The sequence below is a fragment of the Lynx rufus genome, unplaced genomic scaffold, assembly GCF_022079265.1.
Source record: "Lynx rufus isolate CCGP_SWC_20201006 ecotype Redwood Valley unplaced genomic scaffold, mLynRuf1.p SCAF_7, whole genome shotgun sequence".
Classification (NCBI taxonomy): domain Eukaryota; kingdom Metazoa; phylum Chordata; class Mammalia; order Carnivora; family Felidae; genus Lynx; species Lynx rufus.
Window position 1 is genome coordinate 91,029,721 of NW_025814889.1, and position 26,240 is coordinate 91,055,960.

The window sequence follows — 26,240 nt, forward strand, 5'->3', positions numbered from 1 at the left end:
AAATAGCTTTTTAGAAGTATTTTCATGCATTAGAGAAGACATCACTCCAGGGGAATGTTTTAGGGTGAGAGTTGCATAGATAGATATCTCTTTACATCATGCAATGAAAAACCAGAAGAAGAATCTACTCAAACATGGACAAGAAGATGAGCCTTCATTCAGAGGGAGATTGTTAAAGCAATCTCAATGCCTCATCACAAACCAGAACATTCTCGCTTGGAATGTATCCCTTGGTGCAGCACTTATAAATCATGTCAGGTAGGAAACAATATGACTTCCTTTTTCATTTTGCAGAAAGCAGAAGCCACTGGAGAAAAACGGCCAAGAGGCAGACCCAGGAAATGGGTGAGTAACAAGATACAATTTCTGTGTGTGTGTGTGTGTGTGTGTGTGTGTGTGTGTGTGTGTTTTGTAAAGAAAACTTATTTTTTTAAGTGAAAATTACTTTTATTTTATCAATTACATGTATTTCTAACTTCTGGTTCGATGAATCTTTGAAAGGGTTAAGGCAGGCGACAAATTATCACTGCTCTTTACCAGGAGGCTCCAGGAGTTTACTCAGAACGCTTTTCTTTCCTGGGAGTGACTCCTCTTTCTATCTCTTATCAACATGAAAAGAGTCTCCACTCTTCCTTCAAAGGGAGTAACAAACAATGAGTTGACTTGTTCTGGTGGGTTGAGTAACTAAGGTTAAAGGGTATTATGAAACCTTGGAAGTTGATTACAAATGGTGATAAAATTCAGATGAAATGTGTATGAGATAACTTTTTAACGTTTTCTTTTTTTTTCTTCTTTTTTTTTTTAATTTCCTCCATGGCTTTGCTCTGGACACATCTCATTTTCTAGGTGGTTTGTGTTTTCCTTTTTACATTGGCGTTTTAGGAAACCAGGTTTAAGTTTCCAGATTGTTGTTTTTTTTTTTTTCTTCCCTTAGTGGTCCTTCTTACATACTAACATTTGTGACAGTGGCCTCTGTGCAAGCTCTTGATCCTGCAGGAACACCGATCCTGTATCTTTTTGAGACCAGAAGTTCAGCGATAGCTGAAGAGCTTCGCTAATTTTACCACTTAAACCTTGTTCCCTTTGCTGCTGCGCTACCCATGTTCTTCTGGTCTGTCTTCCCATTGACAGCGGAGAAAAGTCTTAAACATGAGTAAAACCATTTCTCAAGAAAGATAAAGGCGTCCCCCATACGAGGAATCATCTGTGATGGGATCTTTGACTTTCTTTTTCTCCCTTCCCTGGTTTAGTCTTCATGCTTCATCGTTTTAAAAAGTGTCTTCGCTTCTATGCCGGAGTATATTTTCCTGGTGGTATGCCATTCCTTTCTCCTCTTGAGTTCTACATCACTTTCTATTTATACTGTGGTATTGCCTTTCATTTAATTTATTCGTCTTGTATTTTTTTTCCTCTGCTCAACATGTGTTGGGATTAGATTTCTTAGCACAAGGAAATGGGGATGATCGTTAGATTAAAAACATCTCAGTGTCGCAGTATAACCTTAAAGTAAAGCATTGCATTCAACCTTCTGGTCAATAAATGAATGATCTCCAAACCAACCCACCGGGTGGTAATCATCTGGGCTGTTTGATATCTTCGGTGTTAGGGAACTCACTACCTCTTAAGCCTGCCTCTTCCTTCTTGGAAAGCTCTGAACATTAGAAAATTCTTCTATCTGACTCCCTCTAGCTTCCGCTCACTGTCCTTGGTCCTCCTTCCAAGGATAGATATCTAGTAATTGTTTTCACTTTTATTCATGATAGTCCTTCACGTATTTGAAGACGATTAATGCATATTCTTTGTTGTCTTTTCTAGTCTGAATATCTTCAGTCCTTTTGGTTTTTTTCCCCATAAAGGAACATTCTTGTTTTTCTCTTCTTAGTATGTTTGTTTATTAACCTTTTGAAATAGGTCACCCAGAGCTAAGTATCATGTTCCAAGTGTGGGCTCCACAACCGGTGGGTTTATCACCTTTCTTGCTGTACGTGTGGTTCCAGTTATCTGTTACTGACTAATTAGTCAACCATCCCCCAACTTAATAATTTTTTTTTAAAGCCACTTTATCATGCTCATGGATTCTTTGGGTCAGGAATATGGGCAGGGCACAGCAGAAAGTCTTGTCTCTGCTTTAGGATGTCTGGGGCCCCAACTGGGAAGGCTCAAACTGCTGGGGTTGACTCAGGCACTTGGAGTCTAGATTCTGGAGTCTTCTTTACTCACATCTTGCTTTTGCAAATGGGCTTGAAGTCTGGGTGCATCAGGAGCACCCACACACCTGGCTTTTCCAGCTTGGTGGCCTCAGGGTAGATATTCAGCCTTCTGACATACACTCATGGCTCCTAGACAAATGAGGAGAAAGCTGCTTAGTCTCAGAAGTCAAAAAGTGTTGCTTCCATTGACACGCCAGTGAGCACGCGGTTGGCTAAGTTGGTACTGGCATACATATTGAATATAGGTCTGCCAGTTTCTAAGCATCAGAACTTTGAGACGGCATCCCCCTGAGCTAATCAATAAGAAAGACCCATACAAACTTTCTAAAATGCAACATAATAGAAAACGTAAGTTCTTTAAAGTCAGGAGATTAAGGTCGCTAAAGTGAGGTAAGTTGTAAGCAACTACAATGACAGTTAATGAGCACAGAAGCTTCCATCAAGTGTGACTTCTTTTTGGTCTCTCATCTCTCCTGAGCTATAATTGACATATAAAATTATGTTAACTTCAGGGAACCAAAGTGATGATTTGTTACTTACGTATTATAGAATGACTGCTGTAGTAACATGTGTGAAGTCCTCCACCCCCCTCACATAATTACCTTTTTTTTTGGTTTGTTTTTGTGGTAAGAACAATTAAGATCCAACCTCTTAACAACTTTCAAGCATATAACACGGTGTTGTTGACTATAATCACTTGCTAGATCCCCAGAATTGGCCACTGAAAGTTTGTGTCCTTTGACTAATGTTTCCTCCTTTCCCCCATCCTCCACTCCTGGCAACAACCATTCCACTCTCATTCCTATAAGTTTAGGTTTTTAGATTCCACATGTAAGAGGTCTTTTTCAGTATCTGTCTGTTTCTGTCTGACTTACTTCACTTAGCCTAATGCCTTCAAGATCCATCCATGCAAATGGCAACATTTCCTTCTTTCTCAGGGTTGAACAATATTCTGTCCCATATATTCTGTGTGTGTGTGTGTGTGTGTGTGTGTGTGTGTATACACTCGCGACATCTGCTTAAACATTCATCTGTAGATGGACACTTAGATTGTTTCCATATCTTGCCTCTTAAATGGTCTTCCTACCTTTTATCTGTTCTACCTTTGGGGTATCCTGTAGTGTTCACCAACAACATCTGTAGGTTATAGTCACGTCACCGCTCTTCTCAGAAGCTTTCTCTAGTTGCACAGATGACCACTGAGTTGATCACAAAATGCCCTAGCACTTTAAGGCCCCACCCCTTCCCCAGTTTATACCCACCTATTTTTATGGCTTTATTTCCCACCACTCATCTTTACACAGCCAGTGGTTCAGCCAAGGACCTACGTGGTTTTTTTTTTTTTTCTCAGTGGATTCTTCCTTATTTGAGGGATATATGGATTCCAGCCGTCTGATCTTTATGTTGGGTAAGAACCCCATGTGAGGCATCCACCGTAGAAACCCCTGCTTTCTGGGTCATCCTCACTGACTGTCATGATTTCTAATTTTTCATTGGCTGTGAGAATGAAAAATGTCATGTGGTGAATTGTTACTAGCCCCTGATTTGGTTCCCAGAGAAGAGTTGTTCTACTTAGAAGAGGAAATAAAAGGAAATTGTGTATTTTTTCTAGACAGTGTGTTTCCTCTTTGCTTGTATACTGTTGGGGGCGGGGGGAGTATGCAGCCAGTCACAGCAAGGCATTAATTTCAGTGCCATTCTTTGCTGGAAAGCTTGTACTGAAGAGATAAATTATTGCATTTTCCATAGGAAATGGGCTTGTCCTTTATAGTTAGTTCAGTTCTTTCCAACAGTGTCGTTTACCAATTTCCTTGTATTAGAGACATAATTTTGACTGGATTTACTAGGTACGTGGCCTAAAAGCCAAATTGCTACCCTTTTATTCTTCTGAGTTGTTAAATTTTGTTTTAAAGTTCTTTCACTTTTAAAAAGATATCTTATAAATCTGACAGCGTCATGTGAGAGACCTGGAAAAAAATATCTACGGTGTGACTTTCTCATCTGATGTGATTGGAATCAGCAGCTCGTAGGTTGCTCAAGAGTTGACTAACCAAAAGCACACTAAACCAAAGTCGACTAACCAAAAGTAGATGGAGGGGAGAAACTTGTGTCGGTCTCGTTTTGGTGCGAGATGGACCATTGGCTAATCCAGTGAGTATATTAGCTGAATTTTGATTAAGGGCCCTTCTATTATTTCCTTTATTCTCCTTTGTTCCCTCCATCCCCGGAGTTTGAATTAGATTTCGGGTCTGCTATTTTGATGAGCTAATCTGGACTTCCCCCCTTTTTTTTTCTTTTTCTTTTTCTTTTTTTTTTTTTTTTTTTTTTTTTTTTTGATATGGAGGAGGTGAGAGGTTAAGGAAGGGGAGAGAAGTGGGACCAAAATTTTCTCCTGGTCTTTAATAGTTGGGAGCTCAAGATCTGGATTCAGGTGGCTTGGATTCCAATTTCGGCCCATCACTTGCTTAACTGTGGATTCTTGAGCAAATTACATGACCTTTTAAAGACCTAGTTTCCTTATCTCTAGAAAGGTGGGGAGAGCGGCACATTTCTCACAGAGTTGTTAGATACATATATTTCTCATATGTAGAGTTGTCGCAAGGATTAAATACGATCATGCATGCAAAGGGCTTAATAAAAGGCGTAGCACGTGCAAGTGCTCAATAAATATTAGGCACTGTGATGAGTTCCGCTGGGTATTTTCATATAGATACCGCCGACAGCCTAGACCCTACTTAACAGCCGCCGATAGTTACACACATAGAGTGAGGTGGCAGTCACGTATCCAACCAACCAAGGACCCTTGATGGTATCATCCTGTCTTTAATGTATCTGTGCTGAACATCATCAAGCTTAGGAACTGCTTACAAATAATACTAAAGCACTTTTTAAAATTATTTATTTATTTTAGTGTTTATTTTTGAAGAGAGAGAGACAGAGAGTGAGCAGGGGAGGGGCAGAGAGAGAGGGAGACGGAGAATCTGAAGCAGTCTCCAGGCTCTGAGCTGTCAGCACAGAGCCCAACAGGGGGCTTGAATTCATGAACCACGAGATCATGACCTGAGCTTAACGGACTAAGCCACCCAGATGCCCCAAAAGTAATTTTTAAAAAAATGTTTTTTTTTTTTTTTTTTTTTGAGGGCGAGACAGAGACAGAGAGAGCGAGCGAGTGTCGGAAGGGGCAGAGGGAGAGGGGTACAGAGGATCTGAAGCAGGTTCCGTGCGGACAGCAGAGAGCCTGAGGTGGGGCTTGAACTCTCAAACTGGAAGATTGTGACCTGAGCTGAGGTCGGACGCTTAACCAACTGAGCCACCCAGGCGCCCCCATATGAAAGTACATTTTAAATCTATTTCCAGTTAAGGGGGAGATTTTATATAGCAGCTTATAAATCTTTCTTCCAATTGTGGAGGTTTGGTGTCATGTGTTGTTCATCAGTTTGAAAGTATTATTCCTTCTGTTTGTCTCCATACGCACATGCAGAGATGTGCTGGTTTCTTGGAACCTCCATAGAATTCCATTAGTCAGTCCTTATGCCAGTTGAAACTAGGCATTTAATAATTGCCTTTCTCAGTTTTTGCCGATGAAGGGAACTCATCACATAACAGAGTTAGTGATGGGAAATACTTGGAAAAAATTTCAGAGGATGGACTGAAAGCTCAAGAAGATGTGAACCTGGTGGATGAAAGGCTCCATCCAGATGTTGCTTAAAGAAGCAACTAGTACTTCCGGAAGAACAGAAAAGCAAGGATGAAATAATAAAGAATAAAGCACTGGGAACAAAGATGCTTGGAGGTGTTTTGTTTTCAGAATATCTTTGTGAGAAAGGAAATTAATAACAGAAGGGAAGTATACCCCCAATATGAATTAATGGTTTGTAAGGAGAAAAAAATCCTCTGGAGATACTGAGATTGACCTAAAAATTGAACCGAGGACTAGCTGCTGAAGCTTAATTTTGAATGGTCGCTAGGAAGTTAATAACAAACCCCAGCTGTTTCGGGGGTTGCTCGTTCTCTTTATTTGGTAACAGGGTGTGTGCAGTACGTTTGAAACCTATGCATTTCCGGGACGCCTGGGTGGCTCATTCGGTTAAGTGTGGGACTCTTTCTTAATTTGGGCTCAGGTCATGCTCCCATGGTTGTGAGATTGAGCCCCTCGTCAGGCTCTGCCTTGAGCGTGTAACCTGCTTAAGATTCTCTCTCCCTCTCTCTCTGCCCCTTTCCCTGCTCACGCACACTCTCTTCCTAAAGCAAAAAAATATATAAACTAAAATAAAAATATGCATTTCTGTTCTGTCTCTTCTGAGGGGGCAGTTGTCTTTTGTTAAAGAGCTTGTGATGCCCAGGAAAGTGATGTCATTTCAGCTGTCAGTCAAATGTGGGGATTTTAGATAGGCAACGGAGTTTTTTGTTCTTTCAAGTCTGAAGAAATCTAGAAACTTAAGTGATTATTTGAAGATCCAGAACAGGAAATTAAATCGGAATAAAGCCTGTTACAAACTAGACTGATTAAAACTCTTCGGATTTCTTCTAAAGATCCCAAGCATTAATGCATTGAGGAACCTGGAAATCTGATGTTGAAGTTCAGACATTAGGTTTTCATTTCCATTACTTTTTCCCTCCAGATGTTTGTTACTTTTTTTTTTTTTTAGCTTTTAGCCATTTGTAATTTAACACTTGCTTTGTTTAAACTGAAGTAGAACTTTGATGTTTAGAAAGGAATATCCAATAATGCATATTGCAGATAATTGTAACTTTTTATGGGAGTCAGAGGGAAAGAAATGACTTTGATATAACATCAAGAACTGCTAATGGAGTGTGTGAAGGCCATTTTCCCTTAGAGACTTTTTGTTATAACATGCGTTAAAAAATGGAGATGTTCCCTCTAAACCAAACATGGTTCTTTGATATATGTTCAGTAATTTAAATATTAATCTTCCAATGCATATAATGTGTTTAAAATTAATAAGCAGTGTTTGCTGAAATGATCTCCTTTGCAATGTTTTCTGATAAACATGGAATACTTTGCAAACTCTCATGGAACTCTTGGGGGGGGGGGCGCGAGAAGTGGCTTAACTTTATTATTATTTTTTTTAACTTTATTTGGTTTTTTAATAGCTGACTGTGAAACTAACATAACTATTTAAAGTTGCAAGGTTAAATATGAAAATACTAAGAAATAAATCATACTCTGAAGGCAAGAATTAGATTTGTTCATTCATAGCTTGATTCAAGATCAAACTCCTTTCTTACTTGTCAGAATGTTGAAATGCTGGACTTAATTGTTCCGCTAAATGAGTCCTTAAAAACGAGGCTGATGACCTGCCCTGTTTTGTCATCTGCATGGCCAACTGCTTACCAGATCCTGACTGTTCAGGACTATACAACCATTGACTTCAGGGTCTGCCACCCAGGTATTACTGCCACAATATCACAATAACCATGGGACCTTATCAAACTGTCATCAAGGGAGGACATATTTTTGTCCCATTTGTGATTGAGTGGCAAATTATAGACAGGAGCTAGTTCAGATAAATGTTCTATTTCCCTGCACAAAATTAGCAGCTCAAGAAGCCCTGTCTAAGACAATTCTACTCTAATTAAATGTCAGGTATTATGGAATTCAAGATGATATGAAATTATATGACGGTAAAGGTATTTAAGACTTTATCCATACCGCCATGCACATAGTTAGCTGTGCTTTCCCAAAATTGAGTATTTATGGATGGGAGTAAATTTTTCTAAAATATTAGAAGTTCTCATGATGTATATAAATAAGTTTATATACATTCTCATGATGTATATAAATGTATATAAATAAATGCCACATCCCTCTATCCATACACACACACACACACACACACACACACACACACACATATTTTTTACTAGGCAACATAGGTAAAACTACTCCATATTTCAAGATAATATTTCTGTTCTTTTTTTATTTAAAAAAATTTTTTTAACATTTTATTTATTTTTGAGAGACCGAGAGAGACAGAGTGTGAGTGGGGGAGGGGCAGAGAGAGAGAGACACAGAATCTGAGGCAGGCTCCAGGCTCTGAGCTGTCAGCACACAGCCTGACAGGGGGCTTGAACTCATAACTGAGAGATCGTGACCTGAGCCGAAGTCTGACGCTTAACCAACTGAGCCACCCACACGCCCTTGTTCTGTTTCTAAGGGTGGAATCTGTTTTTACTTTAAGATTCTTTTTTTAATCCAGGAATTCCTTATTCTAAACTCTTCAATACCTGACACAAATATTTAACCATTTTTGGCAAAATTTCAATCTGATGGGACTTAATCAAGCCTACTCTGTCTACATTGGAAATAAGGACTTCTGTGTTTTAAGGAGCTGAATACCTTTGGGCAGGTTGTTTAATTTACCCATGCTTTTTCTCTTGTTTAAGTACCTCACAGGAACATTCTATCTGTAACTAATGGCTTTCAAGCATTTTGGGTTGTAAAACACAAGAACCTTTATTGAGACAGCCAGCTCAGTTACCCAGGGACTGATTATTGAGTTTGTAGATGATCCAGCCTCCTCCTGTCCCCTTCTTTGCTTTGTTTTCCCTGCTCCCCCTGCTGCCTGCCCTTTGGCCATTTCACTACTCATTAGCACCTCCACCAGATGGGGGGCAGGGCCAGGAACAGGGGGTCAACTCTGGTAAAAGAGTTGGTGGGAAAGAGGCGGGGAGTCATGGCAGACATAAGGTTTTCTGATTTGACGGATCCAGGCTACCCCATACTCTATCCTCAGGGGTAATCCAATGCAGCAGTTACAGTGAAATTTGTTTTTTCACTCAGTGTTTATTCATTTTTTTAATAAATGTGACTTTAGAAGTAAGATAAGATGTCTTTTTAAGGATGCTGTAGGAAGCAAAAGTCTCTGTTTTTCTGTTTCCTCAGTCTTGATGAGCGGCTGCAAAGCAGGCTTGGGTTGGCAGGCCTTTGCCCCCTATTCGAATCTAGAAAAAAACGCATTAAATCTACTCTTATGTTAGACTCGGGTTGTGGAATAATAGTTCTTCAAGTTCAGGTAGAGGGAGATGGCTTTATGAAGCTTAAAGAGTCCTGTTTGGGTGTGAATAGATCATGTAGCTAAGCCTAGATGTATGGCCAAGGGAAGCCTTGTGATGGTCTCAACGCATTAACTCAGAAGGCGCACTTTGAGTGTCTCTCTGAACGCGGTATCACGCAGAAGGCTGAGCGTGTAAGGTAGACAATGCAGGCATGCAAGAAACTGCTCGGACACTGTTTTCTTCACTTGTTTGTTTGCTTCTCTCTTGTTTGGCTGGACCATAAACCCTAGGGTTCCAATGGCAAGACCCTTTGCTTTTGTAACTTTCCATTTGTCGAAGCATTTTGCTAGAGTCTTCTGACAGTCCTGTGGATCAAGCCCTGTGGTAGGTAGGTCCTGGGGGGGTTACTGAGGTCAGCAGCACAGATGGGGGCTGCCTTTGGGGCACTTACAGTCTGGGGAACCAAACAGGAAAATCTGATGCTGGCCCATTAGATTACTACCCTGGGCTTTGGGTGCTGAGAGGCTAAATTAAATTCCAGTTTTCAAGTGTTGTGAGCTCTTTAGAATTCAACAGTCCTTCCACAGAAATGATTGTGTTGCTTTCCGATCCCAAGAGCACTCCATAGCATTCTTTGAATATAGCTATATATATAATCTATGAATTAATTGTACTAGGGGGCCTGGGGTTACATTTTCTCTTTATCACCACGGCAGATATCCAGGCTTACATCAAATGTATGCATACCTATTTGATTAATCAAAGTAGTGAGTCATTTTATCTCATTAGTGTAGGTTTAAAAAGATAGGTACTAAATTGTCAGATATAGGCTCCAGGAAGGAGGGGAAATGGAATCAGAAAGAAAGAGCAGAAGGATCAGATAGTTCTGTCGGGCCACTGCTTCAGCATACGTTGCTCTAATTTTTTGTCTTTGTTCATGCTGGTAATTTATGTTTACCAGATAACTTTAAAGTCACTTGGTGTCAAAGCGATTAATTTATACTCTAAGATTTCTGGGTACTGCTACCCTTTGTATTTAAAAACGAGCGCTTGAAAGTAGAAAGCTTATGTGTATCCTTTTACTCTTAGCACCTAGGACCTAGGAGGAAATTCCGCAAAGCGATTAAGAGCTCAGACCGCCTGCGCCTGCGCTCAGTTATCGGCTTATCAAGGCAAGTGGCTCATTGTCACCAGCTCAGTCTTCTTGTGTGTAAAATAAAGGGTCGTAAGAGTTTCCATTTCGTAGGATGACTTTGTAAGAATTACGTGAGAAGCCATCCAAAAACTGTATTCAGTCTGTGGCAGGTGTTCCCATAGAGTTGTTGTGACGTTAGTACGGTTGCAGGCCCGCGGCAGGACTTCATAAATGTTTGCTGAATAGAATGACAGTGTTTCTTACTGTGCATAAAACATAGTCTTTGCATTTTTGATTTCCAGTAGGAATGAGGATTTGAATTGCAGTCTGTGGCTTATTTTTTTTTCTTTTAATCTGATGATGTGTATTTTCAAAGAGGCTACCAAGGGGTTAAAAATAAAAACCATCGGCATCAAAAGCAGTGTTTGTAATAATTTCAAATTCCAGCTTATGCCCTTCCCCTGAAGAAGTAAGCTGTGAGCTGCTATCACCCAGGCTCGATACAGACTCCGGATGCCTTGCCCTATATTAATGTTTCCATTCCCTCACTCCTGGAAATAGCGTTGTGCTTTCCAAAATAGACTGAAGTGTACCTTCAAAGAATTTTCGTCACAGCTTTGGATCATCAGAAAAACAGAAGAAAGCTTTGTTGGCAAAACCTCACAGACTAATTTTCTCAGGTAGTTTCTAATTTTTTCTACAGAAACTTCTTTTAATTGCCTGTTTCCCATTTCCTTTGCTCCCAATTTTTAGTGTTAACATGGAAATAAACAAAAGGGGGAAATCGGTTAATAACTATTTGTCTCTTTGACTTCTTTCAGGAGCATTCTGAAGCACTTAAAAGGACGCACAAAGCAGTGGGGTTTACAATTAAGGGTTCATTGGGGGGGCGGGGGGGGGGTGGCGAGTGGAAATCTAATACCCTAGGTTTTACATCACTAAAGGGGTAAGGACTTCACAGTCAGAATAACAAAGGTAGCAATGTCACATAACTTAGAAGTTTAAGCATTAACATTACCAATAAAGGAAGTGCAGGTCTGCCAAGTTTCCAGAGGATCCAAATATTTTCGGTCTTGAGGGAGCACCCTATTACGGGAACCACCAAAGCCCAGGGAGGTGAGAGAATTACCCTATGTGGAGGAACAGGGAATCGTAAGATTATAGCTGATACTGTCCTATAAAGTACCGTTTGTTTTGCAGTCTTTTATCACTCACTGTTCCAAAGGATTGTGATGTCAGAGAAGACATAGACCAGTGTGTGTCAGAAGCTGACCCTAGAGTATAGTTTCCTTATTACAGAATCTGTCCGTACATTTTCTTTCCTGCCATTATTCTCTTGAACGGCCCAACTTCAGTGTTCTTTAAATTCCCTAATGGCAATTGACGAAGCATCGCTATCAGCTGATAGATCCGGCATGGAGTTGGAAGGTATGAACTTGACCATCTCTGTGCTCCCTCCAACACCCCCACCCTCACCCCTCCACACATCCCTCACACACACACCCCCACCCCCCGCCTGTTCTCTGGACACCGACATTCCATGGGTAGTACTGTTCTTGACGCTGGGTGTGCGACTTGGGAGTTTATTGGAAAGAATGGAAAGACAGTGTGTGATAATACTGTCCATCCTGGGACATTTTCATTCTCCTGTGCTCTTATTAAATTGTAAATTTCTTGTTTAGGAGTCAGTCAAGTTTGACTTTACATTCTTTATTCCCTTTTCCTGTCTTTGACCCATATATTTCCTATATGTGTTGGATAAAAATGAACTCATTCCCAACCCGAATTCACCCTCTTGGAATTCCTTTCATAGCAATGGGCTAGAGTTTAACAATGTTCTGTGTAGATTTGCCATGTATGGTGTGCTCATTTCCAGGCTGTCAAACCAAGGCGATGGTGGGTCCTGGCTTTCTATTAGTAATTTTCTTCTTCCAGGGGTGGTCTCCTTTTTTGTGATACTAAAATTTATCCATGAATCAGTCAGGCTTAGGATTTTGTGTGGTGCTTTACATCCTGTTTGGACAATTGATGGGGTACACAGAAACCATTTAAACTTTGACATTTTCTAAACAATAAAATGGTAACTTTCGTCTAACACATAGTCTTAATCCGCTGGGCCGTTAAATCACTAATCTCAGTGGACATCAACTGGGATCCTGTTCAGATGTTAGCACCTATGAGAACAAAACTGCTCTATTGTCTAACCTGCATTGCGGAAACCTCTTAGGTGTTTCTCAGTCTTCACAGGGAAACTAATTCGTGCCATGTGGACTAAGTACCACATCGTTTCCTGCTATGGTAAAGCAAGGGAGGCTTTTGTGTTCATTACGTACGTTATGGGATTAATAGGATGTTCATTGTACCTAGATTGTAGAGTTTGAGGGCACTTGGCCACACCTGATCTCAGTGTGAAGAATTCCCTTGTGACTGAATTTGGTTTTTGTTATTTTGGTAAAAAAAGAGTTTTCTGCCCAGGATTATTATAATGCGGTATCTATTCATCATTGCTCTTTCCTATTCTTTTAAGTAATTCTGTTACAAAAAATTTAGTTCCCCACCCCCCCATTTGAGAAGCTGACATTTTCTATCCTTAAGGCAAATACAACTTTTAAAATTTGTGTGACAATTTAGGTGTCTTACGTTGAGGCTTTTTTCTTTTTATAAAATGTTTGAGGCCGAGAAGACGTTTCTAGTGGTTTACTTACAATCTCAAAGCTACCTTTGGTAGAAAAATCTCTTTATACGTGAGAAAAAGCTGTCTAGAGAGATTTCATGAGTACTCTTGGTGACACGATGCCTGCCTGTGACAAGAAGGTCTTATATTCAACCTAAATTTCTCCTTATACGGTTTTCAGTCCATTTCCTCTTGTGTTGTTCTTAGCGGTGACAGAGAACCTCTGGCATGTCCTTCTTCAAAATAATTCTTCCGACTCGGGGCAGTGTAAAGTGCACACACACTTTGGGTCCTAGCAGATCCGGGTTTGAGTCTGAGCCTCAGCACTGACCAGCCTTCAGCCACTGTTGCCTCTCTGAGTCTAAACGGCTTCTCATGTAAAACACAGCTGATAATCCCTCCCTTGCATTTTAGCTCCAATGTCTAGTTCCTAGTAAATGCTCAAAATACAGTGCCTGTTAGAACCTGTGAGAATTTAGTAAGTCAGCTTTTTCTTTTCCCTGGTAACATTCCCAGATATTTCTAACTTGGTCCTGTTTTTCTAACCTACTAATCTCAGTTCGAAAGGAGACTTCAGTTGGTGTTGGAGATGCAACACTAGGTTTGCAACGGAGGTCTTATCTGACTTGCTTTCTGACTTAATAGATTTGTGGCTCTATGTCCTTAGGTAAGCCACTTAACATCCTTGAGCTGGTTTGCTCATAGGTAATCTGGGGATGACAATTATATCTTCCTCGGCTTCCTCTCTGGGTTGTCACGAGGATAACGTAAGGAAGTAATTTGTGGGCCACGACGCACCGTACAGGCATAAGGTGATAGCGGTAAATATAATCGGCAATTAAAATTTAACACTTTCCAATCGGTTGAATGAAATTGCTTATTGTTCATAAAACTTCTCATACTTAGGTCACCGTCTTCAGCCTCACCCTCGTCCTACGTAGCAATTATGCTCTTGTTGTACTTCTGTTTTCATCTGCTCTTACAGTTGGAAGGCTAAACCAGATAACTCTAAGATGTATGATGACACATATGAAAAGAGTTCCAACATGAAACGATTGAGCTTGTGTGTCGAGAGGGTGAGTCAATAAGGAGTGTCGGGTGAGGTTCAGAGGGGGCCAGGTGATCAAAGGCGTGAATGAAGGGCTGAAGTGACACAGGAGAAGTGGATGAGCCGGAAAGATGTCCAAGATGATGGGCATTAGAGGAGAGGGTTATAGACCCGTGTCTCCTAAGATAGTCACTGCCGAGTTTCAAACAGAAGAATGGCGTGCTCGAAAAATACCTGAATGAGAAGGGAACTTCGGGACACTGGCGATCGCTTCCAGTGGAAGTGACTTGGGACGTTGCAGTGATCCCAAGCGGTAGAGCACAACCCATTTCTGCAGAGATACAATCTAAGGAGGAGGGGTGGTCTGGCAGACTAACCTGTGGGGAGCTGAGGATGTGGTGTTGGAGAAAACCAGCAGGAAAGCCAAGTGCCTCAGCTGTGAGGGCCCGAGCCATGAGGACTGTCTCCGAGTGCTCAAATTGGAGGGTAAGAAAGTAGAGTGGACACAGTAATATTTAAATAGCTATTTACCCTTATTGTCTTTTTTTTTTTTTAATTTTTTAACATTTATTCATTTTTGAGAGTGAGAGAGACAGAGCGTGAGCGGGGCAGAGGGGCAGAGAGAGAGGGAGACCCAGAATCTGAAGCAGGCTCCAGGCTCCGAGCTGTCAGCCCAGAGCCCGACGTGGGGCTCGAACTCATGGAGTGTGAGATCACGACCTGAGCCGAGGTCGGACGCTTAACCGACTGAGCCACCCAGGCGCCCCTGTATTGCCTTTTTTGAAAAAATCTATTGAATATACAGTTAGCCTTTGTAGAAGCAAGAAGCTTTCCCCCATATTTGTATCATACCAGTTTTTCGTTGTGTGACCTCATTTCAGTTTGGTTTCGTTTTGTGTTTAATTATGGTGCTGAAAGTCCTCAAGTTCGGGTGGTAGAGAGTAGGTTTTTGTGAAACATCCCTGTTGATTAGGTTACTTATTTCTATATTCCGGTAAAACCAGCCGCAGTGACCCAGCTGTCCATTTGGGACTTGTCGATGCTGCTTTCCTGGGGCCCTTTTCTCCATGGCTGTCTGTGACCTTAGCCATTGAATCATGTAATCGTTTTTGGCCTCCTAAGTCAATGATTCTGAGTGGGCAGAGTGGTAGTGTGATGTCATGTCTGGGGCATGAGCCTGTACCCTCACCGCACATGGGTCCCCACCCTTCCTGGTCTAGGCAGCTCAATACACAGTGCTTGGCACATAGTGAGCGCTCAATAAATTTAGTTGCTTTTCCTGTCTCTCTCTGGACCTCAGAGAGGAATATCCAAATTTGAGAACACCACCATGGTGTTAGGTTCCCCAAGTAAAATCCATAGTGAAAGCAGAGGCAGATGTGTGGGAATGCACTTCCAGACTCCAGTCAATCTACAAAAGACGATTACACTGGGTTTTACAGCGAGGCTTCCCATGCTCACGAATCATAATAAAATCTCTTACGGGATTAATGACTTTGAACCGAATGCAAAATTGATAAACTATGTGTGATACTGTGACATTTGAAAGTATTCAGTATGAAAAATAGCCGATGGGGGTACATATTTAGAGATACTTTGTGTTCTGCACCAACGTTGTTTGGATTTTATTGACCTCTCTTCTTCCCTGCTAAGAAAGATCAGAAGGAAGGCCCTCCACGTTGTTTCCAAATTCCTAGATAGGAAAAACGTGAAACTAGAAAGGGACCTTTTGATAACCTTACACATTTGTATTTTTTTTAATAAAAAAGCTTCTTTCTTGCCCTTTCTCTGGGAGAGAGAAAAAATTAGACTCCCTTCCTTTCTCCCTTTCTCCTCTACTCCAAATTCCAGAAAATGAACCTTTCTTTTGAATTCAGATCATCGTAGGTTCGTTTGCGGTAGTAGAAATTGTACTGAACAATCCCTTCTATACTTCGCCCATTTCCGCCTTCACCCCCATGGTGGTGTTTTGTAAAACTATAGTACAGAATCCCAGCGAGGATTTTGCATGAATACATTCCACCCGTTGCGTTCACATATTCCCTTTTTTATGTGTCCTCACTTGTGTGTGTGTGTGTGTGTGTGTGTGTGTGTGTGTGTATGTGTGTGTATTAAGTTCTATACAATTTTGCCACCTGTGGAGATTCATGCATGACCGCCTGAGATATTCTCTTCTAAGATTGCACGGTGCTTGAGAGTTTTCAGCACATCCTGTGATGACAGACATGAAGTGTCTTCTCTTCTAAGTACGCAAAAACTGTGTGGCTGTAGGAAGGTGGGGAGTGGAAATCTGGCCGATGGTTCCTGTCTGTGGCTCTTCAGTTACTCTTTCACATTCCCTCATTAGAAAAGGCCGGCTGGCCCAGCCAAAATCATAGGTGGGCTTGGCACACAGCTAACTATTTGCCTGGAGTAACTTATACTTTTGTATTATGTTAAGAGTTCTGCCAATTTCAGAGGCCAGGAAGCAGAGAGTTGGCCTAGTGGTGTAACACACCTGCTTTTCCCAAGGCCACGTACAACAACAGGCTGATTTGAGTATGTGTTTGCCCTCCTGGGATATATTGAAACAGGTCTCCAGAGTCCTCGAGTTGTGGATACATACTTTTCTCCCTCTAGAAATCCATTTCACACGGATTTTGAATGTCCATGAGAACAGATATTCATTGGGGAAATGTGCTGTTAATTGTACTTTGGCTATCTGGCCTGGTCTGCAGGATGAACGGCCGTAGAATCCTGTTATCTTGAGACCTGTAAGGATATCCACATTTGAGAATGCCACAATACCATTAGATCGCCCAATTAAAAAAAAAAATTGCAAATGGCTGTCATACACGCACATGCGCGCACACACACACACACACACACACACACACACCACAAAGTTGTGCTGAAATGCAAACACTGGCACATGGCCCAGCTGCCCCACCAGCTAAGTATCTCAATCTTGTGCTCCAGTCTGAGAAAAAACCAGATTTGCAAATAGTTCAACGTGTGACTATTACAATTTGAGAACGACAAAGATCTGTCACGTTTGACTAGTCACTCCTGGAATCCGAGTGTTTGATGAGATGACCACATTTAGGATGATGATGGTGTTTGGGCATAACAACCAGTGAACAACAAGCTGTAAGTGTAATCACCATGGATCCTTGTAGAGAACAAGTTTAGTATATTTGCTACTGTTCTATCGAATCCTAAATCCCGATTATACCGTAGCATATAAAGAAAGCACTTCTCTTCCTCTTTGGGCTAATACTTCTGCTACTTGGGACCAATGCTTTAAAACTTCATGATTTACAAGTGACATTCTTTGTTGGTAACAATTATTTAAATGATTTAAATAATCCAAGCTTGGGGCGCCTGGGTGGCGCAGTCGGTTAAGCGTCCGACTTCAGCCAGGTCACGATCTCGCGGTCCGTGAGTTCGAGCCCCGCGTCAGGCTCTGGGCTGATGGCTCAGAGCCTGGATCCTGTTTCCGATTCTGTGTCTCCCTCTCTCTCTGCCCCTCCCCTGCTCGTGCTCTGTCTCTCTCTGTCCCAAAAATAAATAAACGTTGAAAAAAAAAATTAAAAAAAAAATTTTAAAATAAATAATCCAAGCTTGCTTTGAAATCAACTGGAGACATTTTGAGAATCTTGGAAGTTTAGAAAAAAACTGTATATTAAGAAAAATATGTGGAAGAGTATCAGAAGAGGTTGCTCTTACTTCCATAACATACTTCTCTGGGCCTTAACTTGATCCGAATAAACGTGGTCAGACTGCTGGCGTGCCATGGAAGTGGCAAATGGAAGCCTACAGTTCTGATTCCTGTGTCCTGTTTTCTGGCACCGAGGCCTTGTCTAAGCTATGCCAAAATAGCGATTTCTTTTTTGTCGATACGAAACTGTTGGTCCGCTTGGTGCTTGATCTGCCCAAGACTTAGTTTAGAGATTATGTGGTTGAATTCTCTCGTATTCTGCAGGTAACAAAATGAAGGTTGAGAGCAATGAACTGTCCAGTTCAAGGTCACACAGCCTCATCAGCTAGGACAAGAATCAGGTTTCCTGATGCCTAGTCCATTGCTTTTCCACTTTAGGGAGCAGGTTCCTGTCACCCCACCAGTCTTTCTCGGTTTTCCATTTGTAACATTGGCCTTTCTTCTGATGAACCTCTTCCTTTGGATCCTGTAAGAGCTTCCTGGGGCTGCTGTAAAAAAGTACCGTGAACCTGGGTGCCTTAACACAACAGAAATGTATTCTCTAACAGTTCTGGAAACTGAAGGGCCTGAGATCAAGGTGTTAGCAGGGACACGCTGTCTCTGGAGGCTCAGAGGAGAATCTGTTCCATGCCTTTCCCTTGGCTTCTGGTGTTGCTTGATGCTTCTCGATGTTCCTTGGCTTTGAATGCATCATTCCAGTCTCTACCTCTGTTGTCAGATGATATCTTCCTGTGTGTCTGTATGTCTCCTTTTCTTTAAAAAGGACTCCTGTCCTATTTGATTAGGGCCTATCCTAATGACCTCATCTTAACTTGATTACGTCTGCAAAGACCCTATTTCCAAATAAGGCCATAGACACACAGGGAGTTAGGACTTCAACATTTTGGGGTGGTGGGGGGAAGGGGCACAATTTACCCCATGGCAGCTCTCTTTAGCTCCAAAACTATTTTTAGAACCAGGCAGGTATTTGTAACACACTATGAGAACCTGCAAAGAATTTCATTACATGTAAGGCATCATATCCAACATTGGTAGTTTGTTACAATAACACATTGAAAAGATTTATAGACTGCTTTGGGTGTGATTTTTGGACTAATTCTCTGCTTTGAAACCATTTGTTGGGCTCTGTTTATTTAAAGGAGGGAATGAATAGACCTGAAAACACCTAATTTTCATTTTCATCTTAGCTTGGAAACCAGTAATTTTTTTTTTTTTTGAGAATTGAAAACTGTATCACAGAACACGAACACTGTATTTATCATTTTGATCTTCAGTTATTAGATGCTCGTTTGTGTGCTAAGCCTCCTGCCAAGATGAGAAAAAAACACAAAACCCGAACTTAATAATATTGTTGTAGTAATGAAGTCTAGAACCAATGTTTGCTATATGATATTTAATGGTATGTGTCCAGTTTTTAAGTAAAACTCAGAAGGAAAGAAATCCTATTCTCAACTGTATGCATTCCCCTAAATCTCCCAGTTGGATGTAATAATTTGCATTCATAAACAAGCTTCTTGACCTCATTTCCTTTGATCAGCTTGGGAGGAAATGCCCATATAACTTTAATTTATACCTTTCTTAAAAATATTTTTTAACCAAGTACAGGGAATGGATGCCGTGGCCTTTATTAACTTTTATGTATGTGATTCCAAATATCCCTTTAAAGTAATATCTTTTAGCTTCAAATATACTTCTTCCCATAAGGCTGGTCCCCATTTCCTATAATCTTACAGACCTAGGAGAACAATATTTTCCCTTCTGCCGTTTTGATAATTACGTCCTCTGTGCTCAGTGGTGGCCTATTAACTAACATGAATACCGTAGTCTTACAAAATAGCCTCAAATTTCCATATATTGGAACTGTGAGAATTTTCTGTAATGGTGCTTTCGCAATAACGATGGAGGTGCAGGTATTTCCTGAGGATTAATGACCAGCTGGGAGGAACCGGTGGCCCTTGGCTCTGCCTCCCAGCCAGCCATTAATTCCAAGGAAATGTCTTTTGCTAAGGTCGTTATTGCTGTTACGAGCTTAAAATGGAAAAACATAATAGGCGTATGAGTTGTTTTTATGGGTTGATGCCGTTTCCAATGGTATGTACTAATTCGAGAAAATAAATGTGTGTCCACGCAATAGCAAGTCAGATTGTTGGAATCATCCCTCAGTATTCCATATGTTTTGTGACTGACTTTATAGCTCTCTACCTTTACCACAGAGAAAATGAAAGAAAGAAAGAGCATCTGACTCAAGTAATTCTTACCTTGGTCCAAGGCTTGAAAGTGTTGTATGCAGTGACCTATTCGGAAACACCAGTTTCTTTTATCAACCTCAAATAATATTCGTGTTTAATGTGTGTTGGGAAGTGAAAAAAAGGAATTTATTTTCCATGTTTGTGATACTGCTTTTTCTGGTAGAATAAGGTGCTGCAGCCCTGTAACCCTGTAATAATTTTTTTCTGTGCTTCTTTGGTTTTTCTCTGTCACTTGTTTGACAGGCAGCCTTACGTTTATGCTTTTCCACGCTGAATCCATGATTCAGTTCATCAATTAGCAATCGAGCACTACACAGCTTAATCATTCAACATTTCGGGGGAGTAAGTGTATTAAATGCTGCAGTAATGGGGGACCCTTTGACACAAAACACACATGCACACAGAACCCCCAGGAATGAAGCCAGAGTATCAGAGTGTTGCCCATTATGCTCCTTTCTGATTCTTGTAAAAAGAGAGTCCTTTTGCATTTCGGCTTCCCATCTTAATCAACCGGCCTGTTCCATTATTTTTTATCTAAATTACTAATGAAGTGAATCTAGAAACATTCTTAGAAGTCATAAAAGGGAAATCTTGACAGTCCTGGAGTATCGCCACGCTTGACTTTGTGGAGAGACATGTGGACTGTGTCACCCAGGCATGGCGCCCGTGGACCTTTTGTATCTATAATACCAGTTAGTGACTCCGTGTTTATCGAGCTGTAGGTAGAGGCCATGGTTGGTGGAGGATTTGAAACGTTACAGGACACCGATCTGTACTTAAAGGAATCAAGCTAAGAAATCTCATCCTGTCTGGCCCTCAAATTCTTAATCTCCCTTGTTTCCTTCTTCATCATATTCACCTACAGCCTCCAGGTAGGTGTTCACATTGGTGAACTCATTTGCAGCCAGATTTCTTGAGCCTGCTTTGCAAAGGTCTTCAAGTGTCCCCAGCCTGCTTCTCCGTTCCCTCTCCTCGGCTTTTGACATCCATGAAAAGCTGAGATGCCACTTAGCCTCTCAGGCCCACCCCTCTGCTTTCTTTCCCTGTTGTTGAAGGTGCTAGGCTTCTCCCACTTCTTCTAGAACAACCGTCCAGTAGAACTTCCTGTGATGCTGGAAATGTTCTGTACTTATGGCATCCAGTATGGTAGCCACTAGCCACATGCGGCTATTTGAACACTTGAAGTGCGGCTGGTGCGTGAGGAACTGAATATTTGGGTTTATTTCACCTGAATGAATTTGAACTTGAATAGCTGACTGTGGCTAGTGGCTACTGTATAGGATAGCAGTCACCTTTGGTTCCATGATGTCTCTGCCTTCCCTCCATGCCTATCCTTTTTACCTTTAGAATTTTTTTTAACTTTTTTTTTTTTTTTTTTTTTTTTGAGACAGACAGAAACAGAGCATGAATGGGGAGGGGCAGAGAGAGAGGAGACACAGAATCGGAAGCAGGCTCCAGGCTCTGAGCCATCAGCCCAGAGCCCGACGCGGGGCTCGAACTCACGGACCGTGAGATCGTGACCTGAGCTGAAGTCAGACACTTAACTGACTGAGCCACCCAGGCGCCCCTCCTTTTTACCTTTATAGTACTTTCTCTCAATTTCATTTTAACTCCCACTTGCCCCTGGAGGAGACCTTAATGCCCTTCAACTCAAATTTTGCCACATTCTGCCTTTGGTCTCTTGCCTAATAGTACAAAAATCAAATAGCTATGACACGCAAGCCACTATGCTTGGACCTGGAAGAAGTTCAGAGAGAAAGAAAACCTATTCGTTGTCCTCAAAGAGCTTACAGAATAGAAAGAACCGGGGTTTTCTGGGTGATAGTGAGCAGAGGATTCATGGTTCAGCAATAGCCCTGACTAAGTCCTATGGGGACTTTCCTGAGTTTATGTCTTTGAGATGGGAGGTATTGCAAAAACATATCTGATTTTATTTCTCGAGGGGTTGACTTTCAAACCGTTGTTTTTAAGTTTATTTCTGAGAGAGAAAGAGAGTGAGCGTGTGCGTGCACACCCACGGGGGAGAGAGGTGGGGCAGAGACAGAATCCCAAGTGGGCTCCACCCTCAGCGTGGAACCCAACTCGGGGCTAGATCTCATGACCCTGGGATCATGACCTGATACGAAACCGAGAGTCGGAGCTTAACCAACTGAGATCCAGGCACCCCAACTTTCAATTCATTTCTAAATAAGGTGCTTCATATAGTATAAAACTATTATCTCTTAAAATGCCACACTAGTGTCCCATAATTAAGATGATCGTATGTCATGTTTTTTTCAGGACAGTCCCAGTTTATGCCTGTGTTTCAGTGTAATTACCAATAGCATCCTCTTTTGCTTTCCAAAGTGCCCCATTTGGGGAAGGTGAATGCTATGATCACCTTCCCTACATTCGGCCTTAAGTTCCCACATGCACACCTTGTACTTACCCAATCTTGTTAAATTTGTGTTCCTTGGCCACTTCCAGATTATTCTTTCAGGTCATTTCTGTATCAGATCATTCTTCTGTTCATAAACCGTCAGGGGCTCCTCATTAGTGACTGAATAAATTATAAATTTTCCAGGTTCCATAGATAAGACTGTTAGGCTCTCTGTTTACCGTTTTCTTCACATACATGTAGCCAAGCAGGTCAATTTCCTATTCCATCAATAGGACATTTTCTCACCTTGACTTTTCCCTGGAATTTCTTTCTCCTGCGTTCAATGCATAAAATCTTCTTTAACCTTCAAAGTCCAGTTTTGACACCAGTTTTGTTTTTTGTTTTGTTTTGTTTTGTTTTGTTTTGTTTTGAAATAGCTCCCGACTCCCTTAGTCAGATGCAGGCTGTCTCACCCCTGGAACGTGAGCACATGTTATCAACGCCTTGCTTATAGCAGTATTCATTGTCTCTCGTACTGATAGTTTTTGACCATTTTTTTTTATCTTTGTTTATCAGTTTTGTAAACTCTGAGCATATTCTTCAAAGCTGAGGACAGTAGTAGACAGTAGCAGCTTAATACACATTTGTTGAATGAAGGGGAAAAAAAAGGTGTAGTTACGTTACTTAGGTCATTCCCACAAGATGATGTCTTAAAGCAGTAATTGCAAGCTTTTTTTTTTTTAAAGTATTTACACAGTATTATGTCATTAATTACTGTACCCTGAAGAAATGCTGTTGCTGCTAATCTCTTGGATCCAATACTTGGAGACATAAATATAAGTGACATGAGCTCTGCTACTGCATTCAGTGAGATTACAAAATACAAAGTACACTTAGAAGTAGATGCTGGAAAAATAACTTCAACGATAGCAAGTGTAGAAAGTCTTGCTAGGATTACTTCAGGGACAGGGTGCCTGGCTGGCTCAATCTGTACAGCACGCGACTCTTGATCTTGGGGTTGTAAGTTCAAGCCGCATGGTGGGTGTAGAGATTACCTAAAAATAAAAGTAAAATCTTTTAGGAAAGTCGGGGGGGGGGGATTACTTCGGGACACAGTCTAAGGGGCAGCTGCCAAGCTGGTATTGATAACATGGAGGCACGTTCTTTCCACAATTGGAAAGAATGGTGTCTATTTTGGGGAATTTTCCTCCAAATAAAAACCAAAAAACAATGCGTCAGTGATTGATTTCTTTTTTTTAGTTTTTAAACAAAGACTTTATAATAATAGTTTCAGCTTCACAGCAAAATTAAGAAGAAGGTGCAGAGATTTCCCATATATTTCCTTCCTCACACATGCATAGCCTCCCCCGTTATCAAAGCCCCCACCAAGAGTGATTGATTTTTTTTTTAATTTTTTTTTCAACGTTTTTTATTTATTTTTGGGACAGAGAGAGACAGAGCATGAACGGGGGAGGGGCAGAGAGAGAGGGAGACACAGAATCGGAAACAGGCTCCAGGCTCTGAGCCATCAGCCCAGAGCCCGACGCGGGGCTCAAACTCACGGACCGCGAGATCGTGACCTGGCTGAAGTCGGACGCTTAACCGACTGCGCCACCCAGGCGCCCCTTTTTTTTTTAAAGATCATTTAGAGAAACGGCCCTTGCTGATTGGGATGGGCAAAGCAGAGGTTCTTGTGGCAAAACTTGTATGTGAATGTTATTTTCTTATTTTTTAGTCATCTTTTAATATATGTTGGTCACTGCAGAAGACTGAGTTCAGAAAATAAATTCGTTTTCTTTTTCTAAATATTGGCATTGGTGGTTTCATCTCTTTTCAGGTTATGTCAACTTTTCTTAAATTGGTAACAACCTAGATGCTTCATATGTTCGTTTAAACACCGTGTATGTCTGTAGTAAACGAAATGACAAACTCTTAAGAGCAAATTCAGTAAAGGAATATTGCAGCTACTTTCTGAATAGACTATATGTTATATATTTTTGAAAAAATCGATTTATGCATGGACATGTTACTAATTTCACAGTATGACTTTGGCATCTAAAGGCCGGTAGCAAAAGAATAAGCATTGGATATGTTTATTTTTCTCAGAATCTTGTAACAAACCTATCACACACACACACACACACACACACACATACCACAACCTCAAACAACAGAAAATGACCCTTTCCTACCTCCTTCTCTCCCTGCTTCCCACCACAACTACTAATAGGCTTAAATATTGTAAGTACTTTTACATTTTTATATTACACAGGAATTGGGGAAAACTCAGTATCTCTGAAAGTAGATTTAAAATCCTGCTTTTGAACAATTAATCTGCTCGGCTGTACAAAACGGAAGCCAGTTGTTAAGAGTCTCTTGTCCTCCCAACATTTACCAAGTGGGAAGTGTCAAGGACCGCAGGCATGCCCCCACTGAGAGAAAAACCCAAGAAGAGGAATGGGTGGAGAGCCCCAAGTGGAGAAGCAGGACTCACGTCTTCGTTGCCTTAGTGTGCGGCTTAGGAGGGGGAGCCCGGCTGCCGATAACGATATGGGGCCCCTGGTGGTGGTAATTGAAGCCGTGGCTGTGGATAAAGATCTCGAGAGAATGTGGAAAAAGAAAAGTGATGCAGCAAGTGGAGAAGAAAGGGAATCTGGGGACCACTGCATGCAAAGGAGATAACCCAGGTCCTCAGCTAAGAGTGACGGCGTGTGGACCAGTGGGCATCCCAGCACGCTTCCCCCCGGCGTCCCACCAGACACAGAACCTCGTATGGTTCCCTCGCCCCTCTTCACCCACGCTCAGCTCATGATAACCAGCGTGCTTGTTGCTCCCCGTTAGCTCACTGGACTAAAAGCTCACCATGGAGGCAGACTGTGGACAGCAGTGAACCCTAAATCCTGGTGATGCTATCAACACCTTAAAGAAAACAGGGGAACGAAACCGAGGAGAAGCCCTTGGCAGCCGGATCAGGAACTCGTATCTATGACATCTCCTTTTTCCATCTGGAAAGTTGAGATTTTATTGTACAATGCGCTTCGCAGAAGGGAGCATTTCTGTTGCTTTCCCGAAACTGTTGAGCAAAATAGGGCGCAAGTGCGAGTCCTGGTCCCAGCAATCGACCGCACCTTCCCTTCTGAGGCAGGAAGTGCACGTTTGTAAAGAAGAGTGCGATGAGCCCACTGTGTTTAAACGCATGGCCTTGCCATCAAGAACTATTGTATTTCAAAGACCAAAAGGAAAAAAGCAAGACGATATCCTTTGCATGGGTCAGATGATGAGAAATTGAGTTGTAATTTGGGATTCATTCGCAAGAAAAGATCTGGAAGGTTTTCACACGAATAGGACGGTAGGAGTCAGGAGCACCAGGCTCTGTGCCCAGTGCAGTCTCTCTGACCTGCTGGAGGACTTTGTCTTCAGGCTACAGTAATTGCAACTCTCGCATCAAGCAGTGGGAGCTTTTCAGACCTTTTCAAGGGTGAAGCATTTCTGGGTAAGCCGGTGACTCCGCACAGGATTTGCACTTGCGCCCGATTTGGGCCAAGCAGTTTTAATAATCCAGCAACAACAAAATGCTCTATTCTCTAAAGGTAATCGCAAAACAAAACTTCAACTTCTCCAGATGGAAAATGGGATATGCAAAAACACCGAAGGAAGCATATTGTTTCCTGTGTTGTGACTCTGCAGCCTTAGAACAGTTGTATGCGTTGTACGTGTGTGCAGTAAACATTTATGACCATGTTTAGGTCCAAGTGGCATGTGGGATTTTGTGTTAGTAGTTGCTGATGAGTACCACAACGAGGAATCCTTTATGTCTACGGTCTCCATAGTAACTAAGTAGGACT

General features: G+C 41.5%; 1 protein-coding gene across 1 annotated transcript in view; it reads left to right on the top strand.

Moving 5' to 3' along the window:
* The window catches only part of HMGA2 (high mobility group AT-hook 2), a 140,869-nt gene that overhangs the window by 13,615 nt on the left and 101,014 nt on the right, over positions 1–26,240 (top strand). The window contains exon 3 of the mRNA XM_047065703.1: positions 295–345. Coding sequence (XP_046921659.1) covers positions 295–345 — 51 coding nt within the window. The remainder of the gene's footprint in view (positions 1–294; positions 346–26,240) is intronic.